Below are 22834 nucleotides of genomic sequence, written 5' to 3' on the forward strand. Positions count from 1 at the left end.
TGTAGCAACTATGAAAAATCTTATATCATTTCGAAGCCCCGGATGTTAGCTTTCCAACCCAACTGGAACCGCATCATTTGGACCTCTGTAGCTCAAGTTATGGTCAATTAAGTGCGAAGAGGTCGGCTTGACAGCTTTCCGGTTCTTTCATTTCTTCATGAGTTCTCCAACTTTACATGCTTTTTCTTCATTCCCTTGATCCAATCTTTGCCTCCTAAATCTGAAATCACTTAACAAACATATCAAGGCATCTAATGGAATCAAGGTAAATTACATTTGGCTATTTTAAGACCTAAAAAGCATGTTTTCACTCTTAAGCACAATTAAAGGAGAATATACAAAACCATGCTATTTCATTGAATAAATGTGGGTGAAAGGTGATAAAATCTCCTAAAATCAATACAAGATAAACCCTACAAATGGGGTTTGTCACCTCTACAAATAGAATCTTTATTTCAAGAGTCCTGAGGTAGTCTGCAAAGCGAGCAAATTGCTTATCCTGTTCTGCTTGGCAGAGTTTTTGAGGATAAGGCATTTTAGTTTTGTATTCCTCAACCTTAGTTTCTGTAGGTTTATTGCCTACAGATGTGGATTGAGAAGCCTTTTTAGAGGGGTTGCTATCAGCACTTGTATGTGTCTGATCTCCCACTGGCGTTTGAATGCCAGGGGTGGAAGCTGGAGTAGCGTTAGACGCCAACTCCTTACCTGGTTCTAGCGTTTGAACGCCAGAACTGTGCTTCTTTTGGGTGTTCAACGCCAATTCCTTGCTTGTTTCTGGCGTTGAACACCAGGATTGAGCATGGTTTGGGCGTTCAACGCCAGCTTTCCACCCATTTTCTGGCGTTTGAGCGCCAGGATTATTCTTCTCTTGGCTCTTATTGTCCTCAGATGGATTTTGGGTGGTTTGCTCATTTCTTGGCTTCCTGCTACCTTGAAGTGAGGTATTTAATGTTTTTCCACTTCTTAATTGAACTGCTTGGCATTCTTCTGTTATTTATTTTGATAACTGCTGTTCTATTTGTTTCAACTGTACTTCCATATTCATATTAGCCATTCTTGTTTCTTGTAGTATCTCCTTGAATTTGGCTAACTGTTTTGTTAGAAAATCTAATTGCTGATTGAATTCAGCAGCTTGATCTGTAGGACTGAGTTCAGCAGTTACTGTCTTAGCCTCTTCGTTGATGGAAGATTCACTGCTTAGGTACAGATGCTGATTTCTAGCAACTGTATCAATAATCTCTTGAGTTTCTCCTATTGTCTTTCTCATGTGTATAGATCCACCAGCTGAGTGGTCTACAGAAATCTGAGCTCTTTATGTAAGCCCATAGTAGAAGATGTCTAACTGCACACACTCTGAAAACATTTCAGAGGGGCATTTTCTTAGCATCTCTCTGTATCTCTCCTAGGCATCATAAAGGGATTCATTATCTCCTTGTTTGAAGCCTTGGATGCTCAGCCTTAGCTGTGTCATCCGTTTTGGAGGAAAATAGTGATTCAGGAATTTTTCTGACAGCTGTTTCCATGTCTTTATGCTGTCCTTAGGTTGATTATTTAACCACCTCTTAGCTTGGTCCTTTACAGTAAATGAAAATAGTAATAATCTGTAGACATCCTGATCTACTTCCTTATCATGTACTATGTCAGCAATTTGTAAAAATTGTGCTAGAAACTCTGTAGGTTCTTCTTGTGGAAGACCGGAATACTGGCAACTTTGCTGCACCATGATAATGAGCTGAGGATTCAACTCAAAACTACTGACTCCAATGGAGGGTATACAAATACTACTCCCGTATGAAGTAGTAGTGGGGTTATCATATGACCCCAGAGTCCTTCTGGACTATTCATTTCCACTTAAGTCCATAATGGAGAAAGGAAGATGATGTGAATTTATTTTATTTATTTTATTATATATAAAAATTTCGAAATAATAATAATAAAATAATATAAAATAAAGACGACAATGAAAATAAAAATAAATAAAAACAAAAATAAAAATAAAATAAAAATTTAAAAATATTTTATGAAGATTTTCGAAAAAGTGAGGAGAGAGAAAGTGGTTAGGATATTTTTGAAATTGAAATCTAAATTTTTTTTCTTTTTTTTAAAAAAAATTCGAAAAGATGGCTTAAAATTAGTTAGAAAAGATATTTTTGAATTTTGAATTTTATGATGAAAGAGAAAAACACACAGAAGACACAAGACTTAAAAATTTTTAGATCTAATGCTCCTTGTTTTCGAAAATTTTTGGAGGGAAAACACCAAGGAACACCAAACTTAAAAATTTTAAGATCAAAACACAAGGAAGACTCAAGAACACCTTGAAGATTCACAAGAATAACAAGAACAAAAGAAAGAATACCAAACTTCAAATTTTTAGAAAACCAAAATAAATTTTTGAAAATTAAAGAAAATTAACAAGAAAACACCAAACTTAAAGTTTGGCACAAGATTCAATCAAAGAAAAATTATTTTTAAAAAAGATTTTAAAAAGAAGATACCCAATTGCCAAAAACATAAGCCAACGCTCTAGCCAACTGATCTATAAATGTAATGTATTTTAATATTGTATATAAAAAATATGTTTTTGAAAACTAAAATTTTGAAAAAGCACAAGGAAAATACGAAAAACACACAAAAATAGGAAAAACTAAAGATCAAACAAGAAAATTTGACAAGAACAATTTGAAGATCAAGGAAAAATAAAGAACATACAATTCGAAAATTTAAAGGAAAATATAAATTATGCAATTGACACCAAACTTAAAATATAAAACTAAACTCGCATAAAAATTAAAAATTAATAAGGAAAAAAATAATACTTTTGAAAAATTTTTGAAAAGAAAATAAAGGACTCAGATTTAATGACTCTATAGCATCAAAAATAAATTATTCCTAATCTAAGCAACAAAATAAACCTTTAGTTGTTCAAACTCGAACAATCCCCGACAACGGCACCAAAAACTTGGTGCACGAAATTGCAATCACACTTTTGCAATCCGCACAACTAACCAGCAAGTGCAATGGGTCGTCCAAGTAATACCTTACGTGAGTAAGGGTCGATCCCACGGAGATTGTTGGTTTGAAGCAAGCCATGGTTATTTTATTAATCTTAGTCAGGATGCCAATAAGGTTCTTTGAATTTAATTGTAAAAAGTGAAAGTGTTTGGAATAAGTAATTGTTACTCAATAATGGAGGATATGTTGGAGTTTTGGAGATGCTTTGTCCTCTGAATTTCAGCTTTTCTCTTGTCCTCCTCTTTACACACGCAAGGCTCCTTCCATGGCAAGCTGTACATAGGGTGTCACCGTTGTCAATGGCTACTTCCCATCCTCTCAGTGAAAATGGTCCAAATGCTTTGTCACAGCACGGCTAATCATCTGTTGGTTCTCGATCATGTCGGAATAGAATCCATTGATTCTTTTGCGTCTGTCACTACGCCCAACAATCGCGAGTTTGAAGCTCGTCACAGCCATTCAATCCTTGAATCCTACTCGGAATACCACAGACAAGGTTTAGACTTTCCGGATTCTCATGAATACCGCCATCAATTCTAGCTTATACCACGAAGATTCTGATTACGGAATCTAAGAGATACTCATTCAATCTAATATAGAACGGAGGTGGTTATCAGGCACACGTTCATAGATTGAGGAAGGTGATGAGTGTCACAGATCATCACCTTCTTCATAGTGAAGTGCGAATGAACATCTTAGATAGGAACAAGCGTGTTTGAATGGAAAACAGAGATAATTGCATTAATTCATCGAGACGCTGCAGAGCTCCTCACCCCCAACAATGGAGTTTAGAGACTCATGCAGTCAAAAATTATATAATTCAGATCTAAAAATGTCATGAGATACAAAATAAGTCTCTAAAAGTTGTTTAAATACTAAACTAGTAACCTAGGTTTACAGAAAATGAGTAAACTAAGATGGATAGTGCAGAAATCTACTTCTGGGACCCACTTGGTGTGTGCTGGAGCTGAGACTTAAGTTTCTCATGTGTCTGGGCTGTTTCTGGAGTTGAACGCCAGGTTGTAACCTGTTTCTGGCGTTGAACTCCAACTTATAACCTGTTTCTGGCGCTGAACGCCAGACTGCAACATGGAACTGGCGTTGAACACCAGTTTACGTCATCTATCTTCGCGCAAAGTATGGACTATTATATATTGCTGGAAAGTCCTGGATGTCTACTTTCCAACCCAGTTGAGAGCGCGCCAATTGGACTTCTGTAGCTCCAAAAAATCCATTCCGAGTGCAGGGAGGTCAGAATCTAATAACATCAGCAGTCCTTTTTCAGCCTGAATCAAATTTTTGCTCAGCTCCCTCAATTTCAGTTAGAAAATACCTGAAATCACAGAAAAATACACAAACTCATAGTAAAGTCCAGAAATATGAATTTTGCCTAAAAACTAATAAAAAATCTATTAAAAACTAACTAAAACATACTAAAATCTACATGAAAATACCCCCAAAAAGCGTATAAAATATCCGCTCATCAAATCACTTTTCTACAACTATAGGGACCTCTAAAACTAAGTTGATAAACATACATCTTTTGAATGCAACATAAACACATTACACATACACAAACCTACCTTATGTTTATCAACTTGTGGTTTAAGTTTATTCTTTTGTTTCTATATGTTCTGAGATCAAATGAACCGTGTTTGAATATAATGCTCTGCAGCTATATAGCTTACAAAATTTATGAGTTCTTCTTTTAACTTCAGCAACCCTTTCTTACTTCAGGTACTTACCTTACCACTAAAGAGCGTCTCTTGAACAAGAACAGAAATCCTTATATGAGTAAGAACCAAATAGAGGATCAACTTAAGACATATCTTGGAACCAGCAAGATTATATGGTTGCTCCGTGGATTGTATGGTATACAAACTTGGTACTGATATTTTAGACTAAGAATCTTCCTATGAATTGATATTATAATGATCAGAATTTTGAATTTGGTGTAGTCAAAGATTTTTGTAAAGACCATTTATCATGAGGTGCAGTATATGTTTTAATATGGATTGGTGTTTGGATAAGAATAACTCCATTTATGAATAAAAGCCTCGTTTCATTTGTCATAAAAAATGGGCCAATCTAATATGTAGCTTAGTATGCAATATAGCTTAACAACAAGTTGTACACCCATTTAATGATGCCACTATGGTTCAATAAGTTCAAATTTGAATGAGTGTTTTAATGCAGATTCTGTTTGAAAATTAGTATCTTGTTATTTTGAATATGCTTTTGCCAGTAAATTAAAGACTCCAGAGCTTCACTCTTATCGTCTATATACTCGAGAGTAATAGTTATATAGAACAATACCATATGGAATTATGTTTAGAACTATTGACATTAAAAAAATTTTTATATATAGAGTTATATCTTATATTAAGAAATTGTGTTATAAAAGATTTAGTTTTTAAATTTTGATATTAAAAAATAAATTTTTAATTTGAGAATATGAAAATGAGATGAGATTAATGAATGATTTGAAATTAAAAATAAATAAATAATTACAGGATTTGTGGAGGTTTGAAAATCTCACAAAATAGTTAATTTTTATTAAATTAAAAAAATCAATTTGTAGGAATTTTAAATTGTCACAAAAGTTATTTAAAACAACCACAAAAGTGTAATATAAAACTCACACTAAACACGCACAAAACCTCCCACTGAATAGATTGTGGAGGTTTTTAAAAACTCCCCACAAAAGATCTCGTGGCACCTTAAATTTTGGAAATTTTAGAAATCTCCACAAATAAACAAAAATCTTGTAGTAAGATATATGCTAGTATATATATAAAGACGTGAATATTAAAGTGATTCACTTTGAAATTTTTTAATGGTTATAATTACTTCATATTTGTCAATATAATATTCTCAATATGAACATGGTAATTGAATTTTTTTTTACCAATGATTATCATGGTAATTAATAATGTATTTATATACTTTGATCCCAGATATCTAATACTCTAGGGTGCAAGTTGAATGAATATTAGATATGATTTAAAAACTTGTAGAATTAATATTTAGTCAATAAAAAATCTGTTAACTCTCGGCAAAGAGTTTAAACTCTATTATTATAATGATTGGAATAAATAAAATATTGGCCAAAAAATTGAAGGAATGAAAAAATGAGTTTCTTAGGTCATTCACAATTCGTTATAATAATAGTAACAATTTAGAGTTTGGCAATTAAAGTATACTCTAAAGATAATCAATAGCTAAAAAAACGGAAAAAATTATACTTTGTTCTTTTGAGGTTCTCAGTAAAAATATATTATTTTATACTATCGGATAATTGAAGAGTCTTACTAGATGCCAACCATAATTAGTAAATTTAGTATGATTAATTTACTACCTTTTTAATATTGAATCTATGAGGTCACATATTAACAAGTGTTATAATTTTTGCTAAAGAATTATTTAGTTATTATTTTGATTTGATCAAATAAATAATTATATTAATTCAAATAGAATATTATTATATTCTATACTAGGACTAAGAATATAATAATAACATGATTTTTAAAAATATCAAATGAGAATTGAGAATAATTAGTTATTCTATTTCTAAATTTGAATTTTAAGTTTGGATGAGATCCTATTTGATTCTATTTCAAATTGTATTGTGACATGACTCATAAAATTTGAAAGATGCAAGATTAAAATAACAATATATGATTTAAATTTAAAATGAGATTTAAAATTGAATTAAGATTCAAATTTAAAATCAATAACAAATGTCATACTATATATATGTATGACAAGAATAAAGAAAACGTAATAACTTTATTCTTTTATATATCTCTGCACACAAAAATATGTGAATCTAATTCTGAAAAAATTTTATGGTATATAAGAAATTGTAAGAAGTTTTTCAGTTTAGATGAGATGTCAATTGGTCAAAAAATTGACAGTAAATATTGATTTCGATATGAATATACATAAAGCTTTTATATCATCACAGAAGTAAATTATTTTTACTAGCGTACTTAAATATTTATATCTAATCTATTAGTAAAATAAAATTTTAAGTACAAAATAAATTTTTAAAATTATTTTATTACTTTCGCTACGTATTTTGAACCCATAATAATCCTTCACTTTCTCCTTTAATGATTACAATCACACATCAAACATATCAAAATTTTATTGGTTATGCGACTTGGACATTAAATCACTTGCTATCAAGGGTTCTCGTTGTTGTGTCACTATGGCTGTGTTTGATTCTAAGAATAGAATAAATAAAATATTTAAAATAATATTTTAAAAAAATATTAAAAAATTAATAAAATTTATTATTTTTGACTAACAATTAATCAATAATATTTAAAAATATGAACTAAAGTATATTGTTAAATTGTCATACTAAAAGAATTAAACTGATAGTTAAAAGTGTTAACCAAAAATAATAAATTTTGTTAGTTTTTAAATTTATCTCATATTTTTATATTTTTTTTATGATTTTTTCCTTTTCAAAAAAAAAATAGCTATCACATTACAACGCGCTATTTTGACATCATCGTCGCATCACTCAACACAAGTAAAGAAGCTTCACATATGGATTCATAGACCAAATTTCCTACCCACTAATAGTAGTATCCGATAAATCTGCAATAGCATGCTAAGTCTAATTTCAAATATTGACTTTGAAGGTTTGACCACATCAAACCATAGAGAAAATATGACCAAATTTGATACTAAATAAATCAATTTCTTCCTCATTATATTTGTTTACAACAGTTTTTTTTTTCTTTTCTCTTCCTACTTTATTAAAATTTTTAAATTAAATTGAGATTATTCTATAAAATAAAAAAATCAATCTATAAAAAATTGACTCAATTTAATCATTGTAAAAATTTTATTTCCCAACTTTTCAATTGTTACGATTTAGTTTTTTAAATTCAAAAAATTGCATTAATTAGTCTCTCACTCGTATATCATTCGTCACCGAAACTCAACGCCATTAGTGACATGGCTCAAGTTTTGTCACGCTGAATATATCAAAACAACGTTGTTGTATATGTTTTGGAACTAAAAAGTACTAAATAATATTGTTCGAGGGTTTGCACAATACTAAAAAGAAGGGTGTAACATTTTAGTATTGTTCCTTCAAACGACGTCATTTAGTGTCTTATTTGGCGCCAAAACACATACGACGTCGTTTTAATATGTCCAACGTGGCAAGACTTGAGCCATGTCACTAACGGCGTTGAGCTCTGATGACGAAAAATACACGAGAAATTACATTGGTGCACTTTTTTAATTTAGAGGACCAAATCGTAGTAATTAAAAAGTCAGTAATCAAATCAGTGTAACTCGCCAATCTCAGATACCAAAATGGGGCTTAACTCTAAATTTTTTAACGATTCTCAACTATTAATTTCATAAAAGACAACCACATACAAGTTATTCCCAGCGACAGATCCAAAAAATTGTCGGTGGGGGCAATATATTTCATTCTTTTGAGTTTCATTTTTTGAAAAGATTAAATAATCTTTTTATTGTCAATACAATCAAATGTCTTTCTTTCTATATGTGTCACTAAATAATCATTTAAAATTTCATCTCCCATACGATTACGAAGCCAATCCTTTATGATGTTTATAGCAAAGAAAATTCTTTCAACTAATGCAGTTGCTATGGACAAAACTAAAGCTAACTTTAAAGAAGAAACATTAATGGATAAACAATATTTTTTCGAGTCTCAACCAATTTCTGCGAAAGAGCACCAATCCCATTTAAGTTTGAGAATTGATCATCAAAACACACATCTAATATGAAGTTCTCGAGTTGACTATCAAATGCCAAAAGTTGAGTGGAAGAAAATTTTAATGGATAGATTGAGCTAACTGTACTGGATCAACTTCTCCTTATCAAATGCAAAAACTAAGTGTCTCAGATTCAGGAAAGCTATACAAAGAAGCAATTTAGTATTCACCTCTGTAAAACGATTGTTAAGTTCTTGAAGTTGTCTATCAACTATTGATAGAATATCTCAAATTGAAAATGATGCAAATTTGAGATCTTTTGAGCTTTACATTTTGATCTTCCTTGTGACACAAATATATCATCCATTTTTAGAACAGTAATATTATATTTGTCACAAAATAATCAGACTTCACCAAGTAAAAGAGACCAACTATCATCTCTTATATTTTGCAACCATTGCTTAGACACTTTAACTAATGCCATAACATTTATACTGTCTTTGATAATTTCTTTGTAACGCTTGAGATAAACTCATTAGTAACTCCCAAGATATTTTTCATCAAGTGCAAGTTGAAAGTAAATTCAAACGATTAAATGATATTCAAATAAATGACATGCTTCAACTCTTTGTTCTGAATTATTTCCATCTTCCTCAACATATTTAAGAACATTGACCACGGAAGGAAACAAAGAAATTAATTTAAGTATAGTTTCATAATGTAAACCCCATCTAGTGTTTCGAGCTCTTTTTAAAGCTATTTCTTGATTTAAACCACATCTACTAAAAAATTTTTGTTGTTGTCTTAGATCTGCTATAAGACTCTCTACTTCGAATCTAAAAATCTCCTTTTGTTAGAAGAGGTCGATGAATTATTTTGAGATTCAATCACAACTAGAAAATGGTTTAATATAGACAGATTTACAGACAGATTTGGTATATATTACAGACAGATTTTTGGTTACCGACGAAATTACCGACGGATTTTGTCCATCTGTAAAAGCCTCGTCGGAAATTATTTACCGACGGATTTTTTTCCGTCGGAAAATTACCGACGGATTTTTACCAGTTACCGACGGATTTTTCCTCTGTAAATTCTCCCTCCATTTCCTGAAGGCGACAAACTTACAGACGGATTTTCCGTCTGTAATTACAGACGGATTTTCAGACGGATTTTCTGTCTATAATTACAGACGGATTTTCAGACGGATTTTCCGTCTGTAATTACAGACGGATTTTCAGACGAATTTTCCGTCTGTAATTACAGACGGATTTTTCGACAGATTTTCCGTCTGTAATTTAAACTTTGGAAAATCATGATTACAGACAGAAAATCCGTCTGTAAATCCGTCTGTAAGGTAAAATAGAATTTTTTTTATTTTTTCTAATTACAAAATAAACTTGTTTTCATACAAAATAAATATAAATTTAATAAAAATTTTTTATCTAATTTATATTCGAATATTTATAATATTTCAAAAAATAAACAAATTCATCGTATTATCAAACTAAAAGAAAGGTACTATATTAAACAAGCAAGTCAATATAATTCAAAGCATAAAGAAAATGTATTGATACATCAACTATAATCCTCAATATATTTTTCAACCATACTAAAAGCTGTGTTATTCTCCATATTAAAACAGAAATTGAAAAATGCCAAAAATCTCTATATCAGTTTAGACCTCAGTTACAACAATCTCTCAGGTGAAATCTCATCTTCTCTTGGGAATCTATTGAAATTAGAAGCACTTGATCTTTTCCACAATCAACTCACTGGAGAAGTCCCTCCACAAGTTGGTGACATGAGCAGCTTGGGAGTGCTTTAATATTTAACTGTGTGTTAATTATGACAAAAAGCAACACACATCTGCAAGCTGTCAAAAAATTAATCCAAATGAAATAGCAACAAGAAATTAATATGTGATCAAGAATGTTCCTGACACGCAAAGCCAAGCATGGACAAGAATGGTTAGATAATTGCAAGTAATTAACCTCCAAGTTCTTAAAATCTCCTATATAGTTAAGTTTTAAATGACAGGATTGAACTTCATATATGTAATTGAAAATGTGATCATAGTAGTTTAAAGCAATGCAAGACAACAATACAAGAAAAAACAATACCTGAATACTCTGAGTTGTGATGTTCTGATGGATCAGGAAGAATTATGAAAGTGATAGGTGGTGGTTATTGTGCTGATCAATTATGAAAGTTGGTATTATACTATTATAGAAGTGGGGTTTAATTTTAACAACAAGAGAAGAAATAAAGAGGAAGATATTCTCAATTCTCAATAAAAATAACTCAAAAAAAATACACTATTATAGAAGTGGGGTTTAATTTTAACTCATTTTGTGCATTAATAAGCATGCACATTGAACAATTAGCTCGCCAATGCTTGCTTTATTTGCGCAAGTAGTTCTACACATTTTGAAGAGTTCACATTCTTTGTTACAAAATTTGAATCCAACCAACAGCTAATAATTGTTTTAATCCTTCATGTCATTGCTTACACAGCTAAAAAGAAGTAAATGGGACACTTGAAAAGTATAAAATGTTAGATAATTCTTTATTTTTTTTAGCATTTTTTCTCTTAGTTTTTATTGTAATTATTGCAGCTGATTAAAAACTTATTAGTTACTTACATAACATTTTCAATAAGGGAGTCCACATAGGACGAGTTAATTAATAGGCTAACCAAACATTAAAAATCATTTGTAACATTACCAAAACCAGAAACACCATAGCCAGCTCCAAGTTCAATTACACGTTTTCCTTTAAGTTTAGCTGGAGAAAACCTTCCCTTTCTGCAATTCCGTTCCTGAAAAAAATAAATAAAGATACACCTTAAGATATTAGAAGGTGAGAGAAATTAGATGCAATATCTAAATAAGTTCATTAAAACCATGTTTAGATTCTAAAACTAAATTATATTTATGACAGGACAGTTCAGAAAATGTTAGGAGGATCAACAACTTACAAGAAATTTGGCAAAAACAAGTGATGAATCCCACACTTTTGTTCCTAAGTGCTTTGAATTGGGATCCTGACAAAACAAAATTGGCATTGTCAAATATTTTATAGATAAAGAGGAAAAAGAAAAAGGAAAACTTCGGGGGGTAAATAATCGAATAATGAACACCTTCTTCAAAGTACCTTCCTCTCAACAAAATGGGATAGTTATAGAAGGTATACTTGAAAAAGATAAATATACCTGAGTAAACTGCAATTCATGGCCCAAAACCTCCATTGGCATTTCAAATGTGGTTGGAGAATTTAACCTGTTCGAACAAACACAAGTGGTATGACACACATCTATTCTAAAGCACATAACCAATAATGACATAAAACAGTAAAACTAAAGTGATATTACAACATATGTATTGACAGGCATCACCATATGATTTTCCTTAGGAGGGGAAAAAATCAGAAAAGAACACTGCTGGCTGGCAGGCACAGAATGATTCAAAAGAATACAAATTTCAACAAATACCACTACTACTTCAACAAATTTGAACTAATTCAAAAGAAAAACAACCAAATAACATAAATAACTTCAAATCTTTATCCAGACAATAAAACAAACAGGTAGTGTTCAACCAAAGTGAAATCACAGAAACATCATATAGAACAGAAGAATTGACAGGTCCTATCAATAAAATGGGCAACACATCCCTTTAGATTATATAAGGTTAAGACTTGAGTTTAAGAAAGATACCTGTCAAGTGCCATAAGATCAGAGTCTGCTAAATGAAAAAATCCCAGATACGAAAGACAAATCCAGAGGCTCTATCTCCCACCTGAAGATATTGTCGGATTCCTGAAGAACCAAGAGAGAAAAAAAAGAAGCAAAGATCATATTGAAAGATCATTTTAGTCCTTTGACTAAGTAGGAATAACTCCATTTAGGCAGACACTTAATCAAAGCTACCACACACATTGAAATATCTATTATTGTCAAAACAGATTTGCATGTAATGCTGCATCTCAATGAACTAAGCAATAGGCAAAGTGCGACACTAGTTTTGAAGATAAAGAGCCTAAAATCAATGAAACAACAACCTATGCATTAAAAGATAAGAAGCATACTTGTTGAGCTAGCTCCCTGGTAGGAGAGAGCACGAGGCAAAGAGAACATTGTAAATTAGAGACTTGGGGAAGGAAAACCATTTGATGAGAAAAACTGCAGCCAAAAACAGAATTCAATAAGCCATTGATTTGCAGCAACAAATACATATATGGACAAACGATACTGATTTTCAAAGAATGAAGAAAGTGGTAAACTAAGCAAGCAAACCCACCATTTGTCACCCTGCTTTTCAAAAAGTGGTAAATTGATCTGAAATCTGCACCACATATTGATGCCTTTTTTTGTTTATAATCCAAATGAGTAAGGAACAGAAAGAGAAGAACTAAAGTTGTACCTTCTAACTGCTTGAAGTCATTCTTCAAAGTCAAGATCGAAAGTATCGTTGCAAGACTTGCCGTCGAGCTGTGGTGCGGGTGCCTCTGCAGAGAAAAAAAGCATCCAAAGTTTGATGACTATACAGTGAGTAGTGAGTGGTGAATAGAATAAGAAGAGGATTGCAATTACGAGTGATAAGCATGGCATATATGTGTGGAACTATGTCCTTCTATTTTGAACAAGTATATTTTCACAAACTATATAATGCTATATATCATTTAAACTTGTATTAATGAAAAATGAAAAGTATATTTAGGTATCAGTTTTCTACTTACATACCAGAGATTGAACAATTCAATATTCACATTGCAATTCCTTTAGCATAAACCTGTAAGAAAGCTACCAAAATATTAGGTTTTTGCATTGACTTGTCAAGTTCTTGTTTTCTCTTTTCATCATTATGCAGAAAATTGTGTTTGAATGAAAAAGCTGATAATTACAGTGAACTAGAAAAAGCTGATATATGTTTGAATGAAAATGAATTCCAAATAGAAAGTAAAAGTTACCATGATTATGCCTTTGACATTCTCCTTTGTTAGTGTGATGCAGTTCTGCAAATCATCATCAGATTCATTATTCAACTTATTTCATTAAAAATTACCGTACATATTTTTCCCAAAATTTCATACAAGTTGGCGCCAATCTGCTGAATTTTCTGCAGCAAGCAATTTAACAACTTTATATGCCAAATTTTGCATCAAAGCTTTTAACATTTCTAAAACCACAAGAGCTCAAATTTAAACAACCTGCCAAAATTAAAATGAACAAGGACACGAAAAATCAGCAAAGGCATCACAAGGTGTAAAGTAGTTTCTATTGGTAAGTATTAAGCAAATGAAAAATCAGACTCTTTCACGAATGAAAATAGCAAAGTACCTTTGAAAACAAATCTTCTACTTCTCTTTCACGAATATCACCAGGGAGGTTCCCAACGTAGACTATTCTGCTCCCACGCCTACTCATTTTCAATCTGCGGCAATAAAATAATCAAAAAATAAGGAACAACAATAAAACTGAAAGGTGATTAGAAGACCTAAAATTAAGCTAATTCAGCCAGCAATTTCAATTCTCAGCAAAATAAAAACAGAACATCGAAAGGGAGAGAATAAAGAGGAAAATAAAATTGTACAATTGAATTAGAGAGAGGATATAGAGACTGTTGGGCGTGGAGAAGGATTGAAATGGGCGAAAGGGATTTTATTTTACCTCTGATGATGAGACGGAATTAGGGATCGGTAGGTTTGCAGTGGAAGGCCTCCAGGTTAGGGTTTTTCAATTTTGTTTGGAGGAAGGTGAAGTCACGACGCAGGAGAAAAAGCAGAGCGTTACGGGTTTCAGTCATGGAGGAAGGAGCGACGTTTGAAGGCTTACGACAGAGTGAGCACGACGGAGGCTTTGAGACGAAGGGAGCGTCGATGGAGGGAGCGGCGAAGCAGGGGTTGGAAGCACGACGAAGTTCTGGGATTAGGGTTGGAGGCGCGACGAAGCTCTGGGGTTAGGGTTGGATGCGGCGGCGGAGGGAGCCCGTACGACGCAAAGGACGAAGAGGGATCTGTGACGCCAGCGGCAGAAGAAATTGGTGCGATGGAGAGAAGAAGCAACTCGGTGACGGAGAGAGGATTTGATATGGGTGGAGTGTAAATGGTTCGAGACTTCGAGTGGATAGAGATAAGATTAGTGTTATCTCAATATTTACCGACGGAAAATTTAAATTACAGACGGATTTTCTGTCTGTAATAATTTAATAAAACGCATCGTTTTGTCTATTTAATTACAGACGGATTTTCTGTCTGTAACCATTTCTCACGGAAAAAAAATTAATTTTTCCGACGGAATTATCGACGGATTCTATTTTCCGTCTGTAATTTATGCTAATCCATTTTTTTTGTTTTCCGACAAAAAATCTCTCTGAAATTCTCTCTGTATTTCAGTGGGATAAAATCCGTCGGAAATATCCGTCTGTAATAACTAGTTTTCTAGTAGTGAATCTCTAATGATGAAGTAATAGGATAAAATTATAAACCTAAGTTAATTGATTAATTTAAATAATTCACAATTCTACAAAAATTTAAAAATACAATATAAAATTATAAATACAAAACTGACAAGCATGTGTCATTCCAATTAATTTTCAATAGCAACAACTAATAATATTCTAAATTCCTAACTCAAAATAAGTCAATACACAAAACAATTAACAAACAGATTAATGAAACAAAATTAGCAATTACATAGAGAGAGAACAAATTCAATCAGAATTAACAAACCAACTAACACAATAAAACAAATAAGCAATGAAGCAAGTAGATTATGAATTCAGTATTTTAGATTTTTGGTGAAACATAAATGTACCAAGAGTCCTAGACTAAACTGTGGAATTCTAGGAGGCAGAATCCAACAGTCGTGTGGCACCTAGCGACAACAGGACAAAGGATGAATTGCTGAAGAGTGAAGAGTGAAGAGAATCACAGATTCACAGAAGAAGACAAAACCAAAAGAAGAACGCAAAAGAAGAAGAAGAAAGTAGAATTAGAGTACTAAATAACAAGTGAAGCAGAAGAAAAACGCTAAAGAAGAAGACAGATTCAAATGCCAAAGGAATGCAAAAGAGGAATGCAGCGGCAGAACCACACAACCAATAAAGCAGTGACGTAGAAAAGAAGGCTGAACCAGATGTGAGCACGCGGCGATGTAAGGAGAAATCGAGCGATGGAGCTATGCGGGAGAAATGCGGAACGGGACAACAACGTCAGTAACAATGAGCTAGTGACACTAGTAGAATGACGGCAATAACTCTGGAGCCTGGAGGACTGGAGGGTGGAAGCTGGAGCAGAGAAAGAAAATTGGAAAAGAGAAAAAGAAAAAGGGTTAGGAATTTAGATAGTGGGATCAAAATTAAATCAATTATGTAGTGGGACAAATTTATTCTCTTGTCTTTTATATGTCCCGTAGGGCTACTATCAACATGCGTAACTCAAAATTAAAGGAAAAAAACTAACATTAAACCGTCAATTAAATTTATTGTTGAGGGGCCAGGCACTAATGTGAAAGAGGGTAGATTAAGTATGACGAAAAGTTGTCCTGATAAATTGAGAGAAGAAACAACGCAACTTCACAGATTATTATTCAATTAACATAAGCTAAGTCAACTTATTAATCGGTTCTAACCACACACACATCCATTACAAAATTCAAAAGTTAATTCGGTTATTCTGCACTACTACTACATACAATTCAAATGCGTAACTCACCCTATATAAACCACCTTCTTCTTAATACAACACCACACCAAAAACTCAAACCATAACCAAATATATTCTTAGTAGTTAACTTAATTAAGCGATGGGTGGCAAGTTTGTTAGGAGTGTTATGATTTGTGTAGTTGTAACGGTCTCCATTATCGGAGGGACAATGGCGGCAGGGGTTCCGGGGAAGCCTTGGTCGTTTGGTTTCAATAACAGCCATAATTGGTGGTCCAGATTTGGAAACAAAACACAGCAAGAAGCGAAGACCATTATCGTTGGTGGCTCCCAGCATTGGCAGTTTGGATTTAACTACTCTGATTGGGCCATCAAGAATGCGCCCTTTTACCTCAACGATACCTTAGGTACAATTGCACTATTATACCTTATTATTCTGAGAAAAATTCATGTGAAATTACCTTTATGAGAAGTTAATAATTAAAAAATATTATAAAATAATTTAGTCAAATATATTAAAATATTTAAAAAATTTTAACTATTTAACTTTATGTAAAAATAATTGCATGTGACTTCACCATATTATTTATCTTCTCCTTCTTTTATTGTTGCTCGTACCTACATAACATTACACATTTACACTATAGGCCTATATTTTATTTATACTTGCTTGATAACAGATTTTACTAATTGCGTTTGTATTCTGTTTTTAAAACTGCTAGATAGTTGAGATATTTAGAAGACCAGATCTTTATTTATACAAATTAGTTGGATTTGTTAGAAAGTTAGTTAGGCAGTTAACAATGTTAGTAAGCCACTTAGTCCTAATTTCCTTATATAGCTTGCTTGTATAAATACGGTAGCTTGAATTGTAAGTTTTAGATTTTTTTTACCAACATCAATTAATTTTTTTAATTATTTTATTTATTTTAAATCTTAAATAATAAATTCTTAATCCGAATTCCAAATTTTATTAAGCCTAACCTCTAAGTCGTCTTCTAAAAAATGAGAACTTTTGAAAATTAAAAATTAAAGAAGAGTTCGCTAACATTAACTAACTAAAATTGATTTGATGTACTTTCTCAATTAGATAAGTTTCTATATCTATCTATATATCTATATTCATACCGTAGCCAAAACTTACATAATGATATTACCTTAAGAAATTTTGTGATTTTAAAGCAAAGTTGGTTGTGGGTGTGGGTGGATGCAGTATTTAAGTATGAAGCTCCAAATGCGACGAACCCTTTCCAACACAGCGTGTACTTGTTTTCAAATTTGTGGAGCTTCATAAAATGCGATATTAAGAAGGCGAAGAGGGTGGCTAAAGCAACGCAAGGAGGAGGAGAAGGATTCAAGTTCGTGTTAAACAAGTGGCAGCCTTACTACTTTGCATGCGGTGAGAAAAATGGCTTTCATTGCAACAATGGTCTCATGAAGTTCGCTGTTTTTCCAATGATTCGCCCATTCTGGTCTTCTCCATGATTATCAAATTCTTACCTTATTATCTTCAACATGCGTTAACTTAAATAAAGCGAGTTTAATTTATTCTTGCATTGTGGTCTACTTTAGATTTTATATATTTGTTATGTATGTGCTTCTCATGACCACGATATATATGTACTAATGGCTGGTATTGATGAGAAGGTTGCTTGTAATAATAAAAACAAGAGATTTGCAATTTTGAATTAATTAAAAGATGACAATGCAACAACGTGTAGCTACTAGCTACACCAACTTATGACGCATATTCATTCGTCGATTAGTCTTGAAACTTTTACAAAGAAAATAAACTTACTAGTAATATCCTAAATTAGTTTTAATTTTAAAAACTTTTTTGCCGAATATTTTAATTTTTAATAAATTTTAATTATTAAATCAGTTTTTTAATTTTTTATTTAGTCAAACAAATTTATTCAGATCATCTTAGATTCTTTTATTATAATCTAACGAAATTTATCTATATAAAAGAATTAATCTAAAAATTTTAAAGACTCTTATGTCTTTATCAAATAATAATGTATATTAATTTGACTAAATTTGGTAGACATAAATTTGATGTAAAATTTAAAAAAATGGTTTAAAAGGATTTAATAATTATAACCTATAAAAAAAATTAAAGTGCCTATTAAAAATTTCTTAAAGATGGACATGAAACATTACCTAAAATTATTTGATTCAAGGAATCAGGGGAGCAACGGCGAAAAAGAAAAAGAGTAATATTTAGTTTTTAAAAATTTTTTAGCCAGACAATTTAGCTTAGAATAAATTTTGAGGAGTGACCAACAACTTTTGTGTTTTGTAACTATTAATTGGTTATCAATAGTGTTTTTAATTGTGTGAGATTACATCTAATGGTAAAAGATTACTCACTTTTTTTTTATGGTTAAGTGTTGACTACAAAACACAAAAATTGCTAATCCCTAGACTTTCTCATAAATTTTATTAAACATACTAATTCTTAAGTTAAATTTTGATAAAAATTAATTTTAATCGTTATTTAATAAAAGACATAACAATCCCTAACAATTTTAAAATCTCTTATTAGTCTCTCTATCCAGACGAAATAAAAGTTAAAGATTGATTTGGTGATTAAAATTTTTTAAAAATTAAAATGTTCGACTAGAAATTTTTTAGAGACTAGTTTAAGATATTACTCTAATGCTAAAAAAAATTTCACCCTAATTCAAGACCAACTTGATGAATCAAATTTTGTCACTTAACAATAACATGCATTATTCATCATCAAGGGATAGAATCTTGAAGAACATATTCAAGAAGGTAAAGTTTCTCTGCAATTTGAATATGATGCTACAAAGGCCTCTGGCTCAATATCTGCAAAATACACTAAATGGATGCAACATATAGATTCTTATAAATCTATGTTGGTCCCTCCTTCAAAAATCGAATTATTGATTGCTCAAGTGCTTTGGAAAATTGGCAGAAGCTACAGAATTATTTTGCTGAAACCACAAAGTCTAAGATCAAACAATTTCAAAATCGGTTGAAATCCATCAAGAAAAAGAATCTGTCAATCTCTTATTATTTGGCACAAATCAAGAAATTGGTAACTCTCTCATTACTATTGGTTATGATCTGAGCAATGATGTTTACATTGAAGCCATCTATGAAGGATTTCCTAAAGAATTTTCAAGATGCATCACACTTGTTTAGGCAAAATTAGAATTATTCAGCATTGGTGAGGTTGAGATTTTGCTTTTCTCACATGAGGACACAATTAAAAAATTCAAATAAGTTTTACTACTCCCCACCTGAGAAGAGTTGAAGACAACATAAATTGCAAGAAGAAAAAGACAATAAAGGCGATTTTTTGGATGACAAGAAATAGAATCAAAGAGCAAGAATCATATATGAAAATTGAATTGAATGTATTCTATTATCCTTTCACATACACTTTGATATGTATCACAGTATACATATTTATAGACTATGCTAAGTAATTATAATAGAGACATGCTCAATCTTATACACTGATTCGATTGAGCTATTATCATTAATACCCTTTCACTTAAAGTGTGAATCCTTCAACTCTTCTCACATGGGCTCAACTAAAAAATGTTGAAGTTGAGTTGTAGTGGTCTATTTATGTTCTACAAGGTTAAACCATTTTCTTTTCAAACCTATGATGTGATTTTCACGAGTAAACACCCTACTTATATTATTCACACAAAAGACAAGGCAACTATTAATCATAAAAGGGATAATATGATTCTATATCGTATTATTTTAAAACAACAATATCCTTCTTTTAAAAAGTTTGTCAAACATTAATAAAAATTAATTTAGTAACGAATTTATTTTTAATTTATGAATAATATTATACGTATAGTAAAAAGACTAACTACCACTACCACCATTTCCCTCGTCTTTATCATGACTATTATTTCCATTGTGCCATCATGGCTCATTACCATCTCTCTATACTCTATCACTGTTGGTGGGTCCCCAATCTCAAGTGGGGCCACACACATATTAAAACAAAAAAAAATAAAGAAAGAAAGAAAGTGGCTAAGCCACGGTGTGAGAGAGAGAGTGAGTTGGATCTTTCATTTTGAAAGAATAAGAAAGAAACAGAGAGCGGCGTCGAAGAGAAGAGAAAATTTGGGGGAAAAGAGCATGCCAACCTTGATCACATTGACTTGGTAAACTTGCTCTATTTCTTATGAAATTTTAGTATGTTATTCCTGGTGTAGAGATGAACATTAGGATATAACTTGTTAGTTGTATTGCCTTCTCTTTTGCCTGATTTGAGATACCCACTTTTGTGGAGGGTTTATGTTGATTCCACCAGCTTTGGTGATGTATTTTGTTGATTGTTGAGATGCCCTAGTGTCACTAGGAAGACTGTTTGTGTACCCATTATTCTGATAGTGGAAGATTTTTCTGGACTAGGTCCCGTGGGTTTTTTGTTCCTCTTTTGGGGGTTTTCCCACGTTAAAATTCTGGTGTCTGATTATTTAATTTTTTGCCATTATATTTGCTGCTTGGAGTATCTTTGGTGTTGCCCATTTAATTGCACAAGTTGTGGGAAAATTATTTTTTTTGGTGCTTCCGCTGTTAGACAGGTTCTTGGTTTAAACCTGTGTTGAGTTTTCCCAACAAAGTGGTATCCAGAGCTTTGGTTGTTTATTTCTGTGCTGATTAAATGGAGGAAAATACTCATGGACCGAATATGGTCAAACTGAATTCCCAAAATTATTCAATTTGAAAGACCTTCATAGAAGATATGTTGTATAGCAAGGACTTGTATGATCCTGTGGAGGGAGATAAATCCAAAGGTACTAAATCCGATGCTGAATGGAAGAAGCTGAATCGGAAGGCAGTTGCTTTGATGAGACAATGGCTTGATCTTAGTGTGTATCCACATGTTGACACCGAAACGAATGCTGAGAAGATGTGGAACAAATTGAAGGAGTTATATGAGAGAAAGAATGTGCAAAACAAAGCATTCTTGATTAGGAAGCTTGTCAATATGAAGTATGTTGAAGGTAAATCAATGCCGGAGCACTTGAGTATTTTTCAAGAGACTGTGAACCAATTGACAAATAATGAAATCACTTTGAATGATGAGTTGCAAGCCTTGTTGTTGTTGAGCTCTTTGCCTGATAGTTGGGAAGTTCTGGTTGTGACACTGACTAACTCAGCTCCAAAAGGAAAGTTGACGTTAGCAATGGTTAAAGAGAGTATGTTGAATGAAGAAGCCAGAAGAAGAGAGTGAGGTTTGACTAATGCCTCCTCCCAATCAGAAGCACTTGTTTCAGAGTCACGGGGGAGAAGTCAAAGTAGAAAACCTCACAGTTCTGATAGGTCAGAGAGTCGAAGCAAGTCAAGAGGAAAGTACAAGCCAAGAAAGGAGTTCATTTGTCACCATTGTGGCAAGCCAGGGCATATCAAGAGGTATTGTAGGTTCTTGAAAAGGGAACAATCAAGGGGAAGAAATGAAGACAAAGGTAAAGATAGTGATAAAGAAACTGCTGCTATTGTTTATGAAGATGTTCTTATCACATATGATGAAAATTATGTGAATCTTGTCTGTGATGATTCCACTTGGATTATGGACTCTGGTGCCTCATGTCATGTCACTCCGAAGCGTGAATTTTTCACTTCCTATACTACTGGAAATTTTGCAAGATCAAATTGGGAGATAAAGGAGTGGTGTGACATCATTGGCATGGGTGATGTGTGACTTGAAACTAACATGGAATGCAAGTTACAGTTGAAGAATGTTAGACATGTGCTAGATATGCAATTTAATCTGATTTCAGTGAATGTATTGGATCAAGAGGGGTATTGCACTTCTTTTTGTAGTGAAAAATGCATCATTACCAAAGGAACTCTCATTGTTGCTAAAGAAGACAATAGTCTCTGTTGAGTTTGGAAAACTAGAACATGATAAAAGTGATGACCAAACATTATTTGGATTATTAAAATGTGTTCGAGCAGATAATGGTGGTGAATACAGGTGTCCGTTTGAAGAGTATTTTAAAGGACATGGGATCAAGCTTGAGAAGATGGTTCCTAAGACTCCTCAACATAATGGAGTTGCAGAAAGAATGAATCGCACTATTAATGACAGAGTCAGGTGTATGCTCTCTCATGAAAAGTTGTCTAAATCCTTTTGGGGTGAAGCGGTGAGAACTGCAGTAGATTTGATCAACCTTTCTCCTTCAGTTCCACTTAATGGTGATGTTCCAGAGAAAGTTTGGAGAAGGAAAGATGTCTCCTATGGTCACTTGAGAGTGTTTGGTTGCAGAGCTTTTGTTCACATTCCAAGAGATGAAAGGTCTAAACTTGATGGGAAGTCAAAGCAGTGTATCTTCATGGGTTATGGTCATGAAGAATTTGGTTACAGATTATGGGATCCGGTGAGCAAGAAGATAATTAGAAGCCGAGATGTGATTTTTCTTGAAGACCAAACTATT

General features: G+C 32.4%; 2 protein-coding genes and 1 long non-coding RNA gene across 4 annotated transcripts; 1 reads left to right on the top strand and 2 right to left on the bottom strand.

Moving 5' to 3' along the window:
• Window positions 1–11430: 11430 nt before the first annotated feature.
• LOC107470048 (uncharacterized) lies at window positions 11431–12530 on the bottom strand. The gene is made up of 4 exons (XM_016089427.3): window positions 12445–12530; window positions 11941–12007; window positions 11707–11772; window positions 11431–11547 (listed from the first exon to the last, which is right to left on the bottom strand). Exons 1-4 carry the CDS (start codon window positions 12456–12458, stop codon window positions 11431–11433), a joined length of 264 nt encoding a protein of 87 aa, XP_015944913.2. The 5' UTR covers window positions 12459–12530.
• A 1179-nt stretch (window positions 12531–13709) lies between these two features.
• Window positions 13710–14709, bottom strand: LOC127742379 (uncharacterized). Of its 2 annotated transcripts, XR_008003564.1 has the most exons (4): window positions 14398–14709; window positions 14068–14161; window positions 13821–13937; window positions 13710–13742 (listed from the first exon to the last, which is right to left on the bottom strand). It is a non-coding gene; the product is annotated as an uncharacterized LOC127742379 (long non-coding RNA). The 2 variants fall into 2 exon arrangements; XR_008003563.1 differs by having other exon boundaries at window positions 13713–13937.
• A 1773-nt stretch (window positions 14710–16482) lies between these two features.
• Window positions 16483–18106, top strand: LOC107470041 (uncharacterized). Its single transcript, XM_016089423.3, has 2 exons — window positions 16483–16798; window positions 17605–18106. Exons 1-2 carry the CDS (start codon window positions 16534–16536, stop codon window positions 17874–17876), a joined length of 537 nt encoding a protein of 178 aa, XP_015944909.1. The 5' UTR covers window positions 16483–16533; the 3' UTR covers window positions 17877–18106.
• The last annotated feature ends 4728 nt before the right edge of the window (window positions 18107–22834 follow it).

This window comes from Arachis duranensis, chromosome 10 (assembly GCF_000817695.3).
Source record: "Arachis duranensis cultivar V14167 chromosome 10, aradu.V14167.gnm2.J7QH, whole genome shotgun sequence".
Taxonomy (NCBI): domain Eukaryota; kingdom Viridiplantae; phylum Streptophyta; class Magnoliopsida; order Fabales; family Fabaceae; genus Arachis; species Arachis duranensis.

Excerpts from the sequence above, each read along its gene's own strand:
- LOC107470048 (XM_016089427.3), bottom strand. Across the intron at positions 11,773-11,940 it reads ATGAATTGCAGTTTACTCAG|GATCCCAATTCAAAGCACTT; the intron begins GTATATTTATCT and ends TTGTTTTGTCAG. Across the intron at positions 11,548-11,706 it reads TTGTTTTTGCCAAATTTCTT|GAACGGAATTGCAGAAAGGG; the intron begins GTAAGTTGTTGA and ends TATTTTTTTCAG.
- LOC107470041 (XM_016089423.3), top strand. The coding sequence starts at position 16,534 with ATGGGTGGCAAGTTTGTTAGGAGTGTTATGATTTGTGTAGTTGTAACG. Across the intron at positions 16,799-17,604 it reads TTACCTCAACGATACCTTAG|TATTTAAGTATGAAGCTCCA; the intron begins GTACAATTGCAC and ends GGGTGGATGCAG.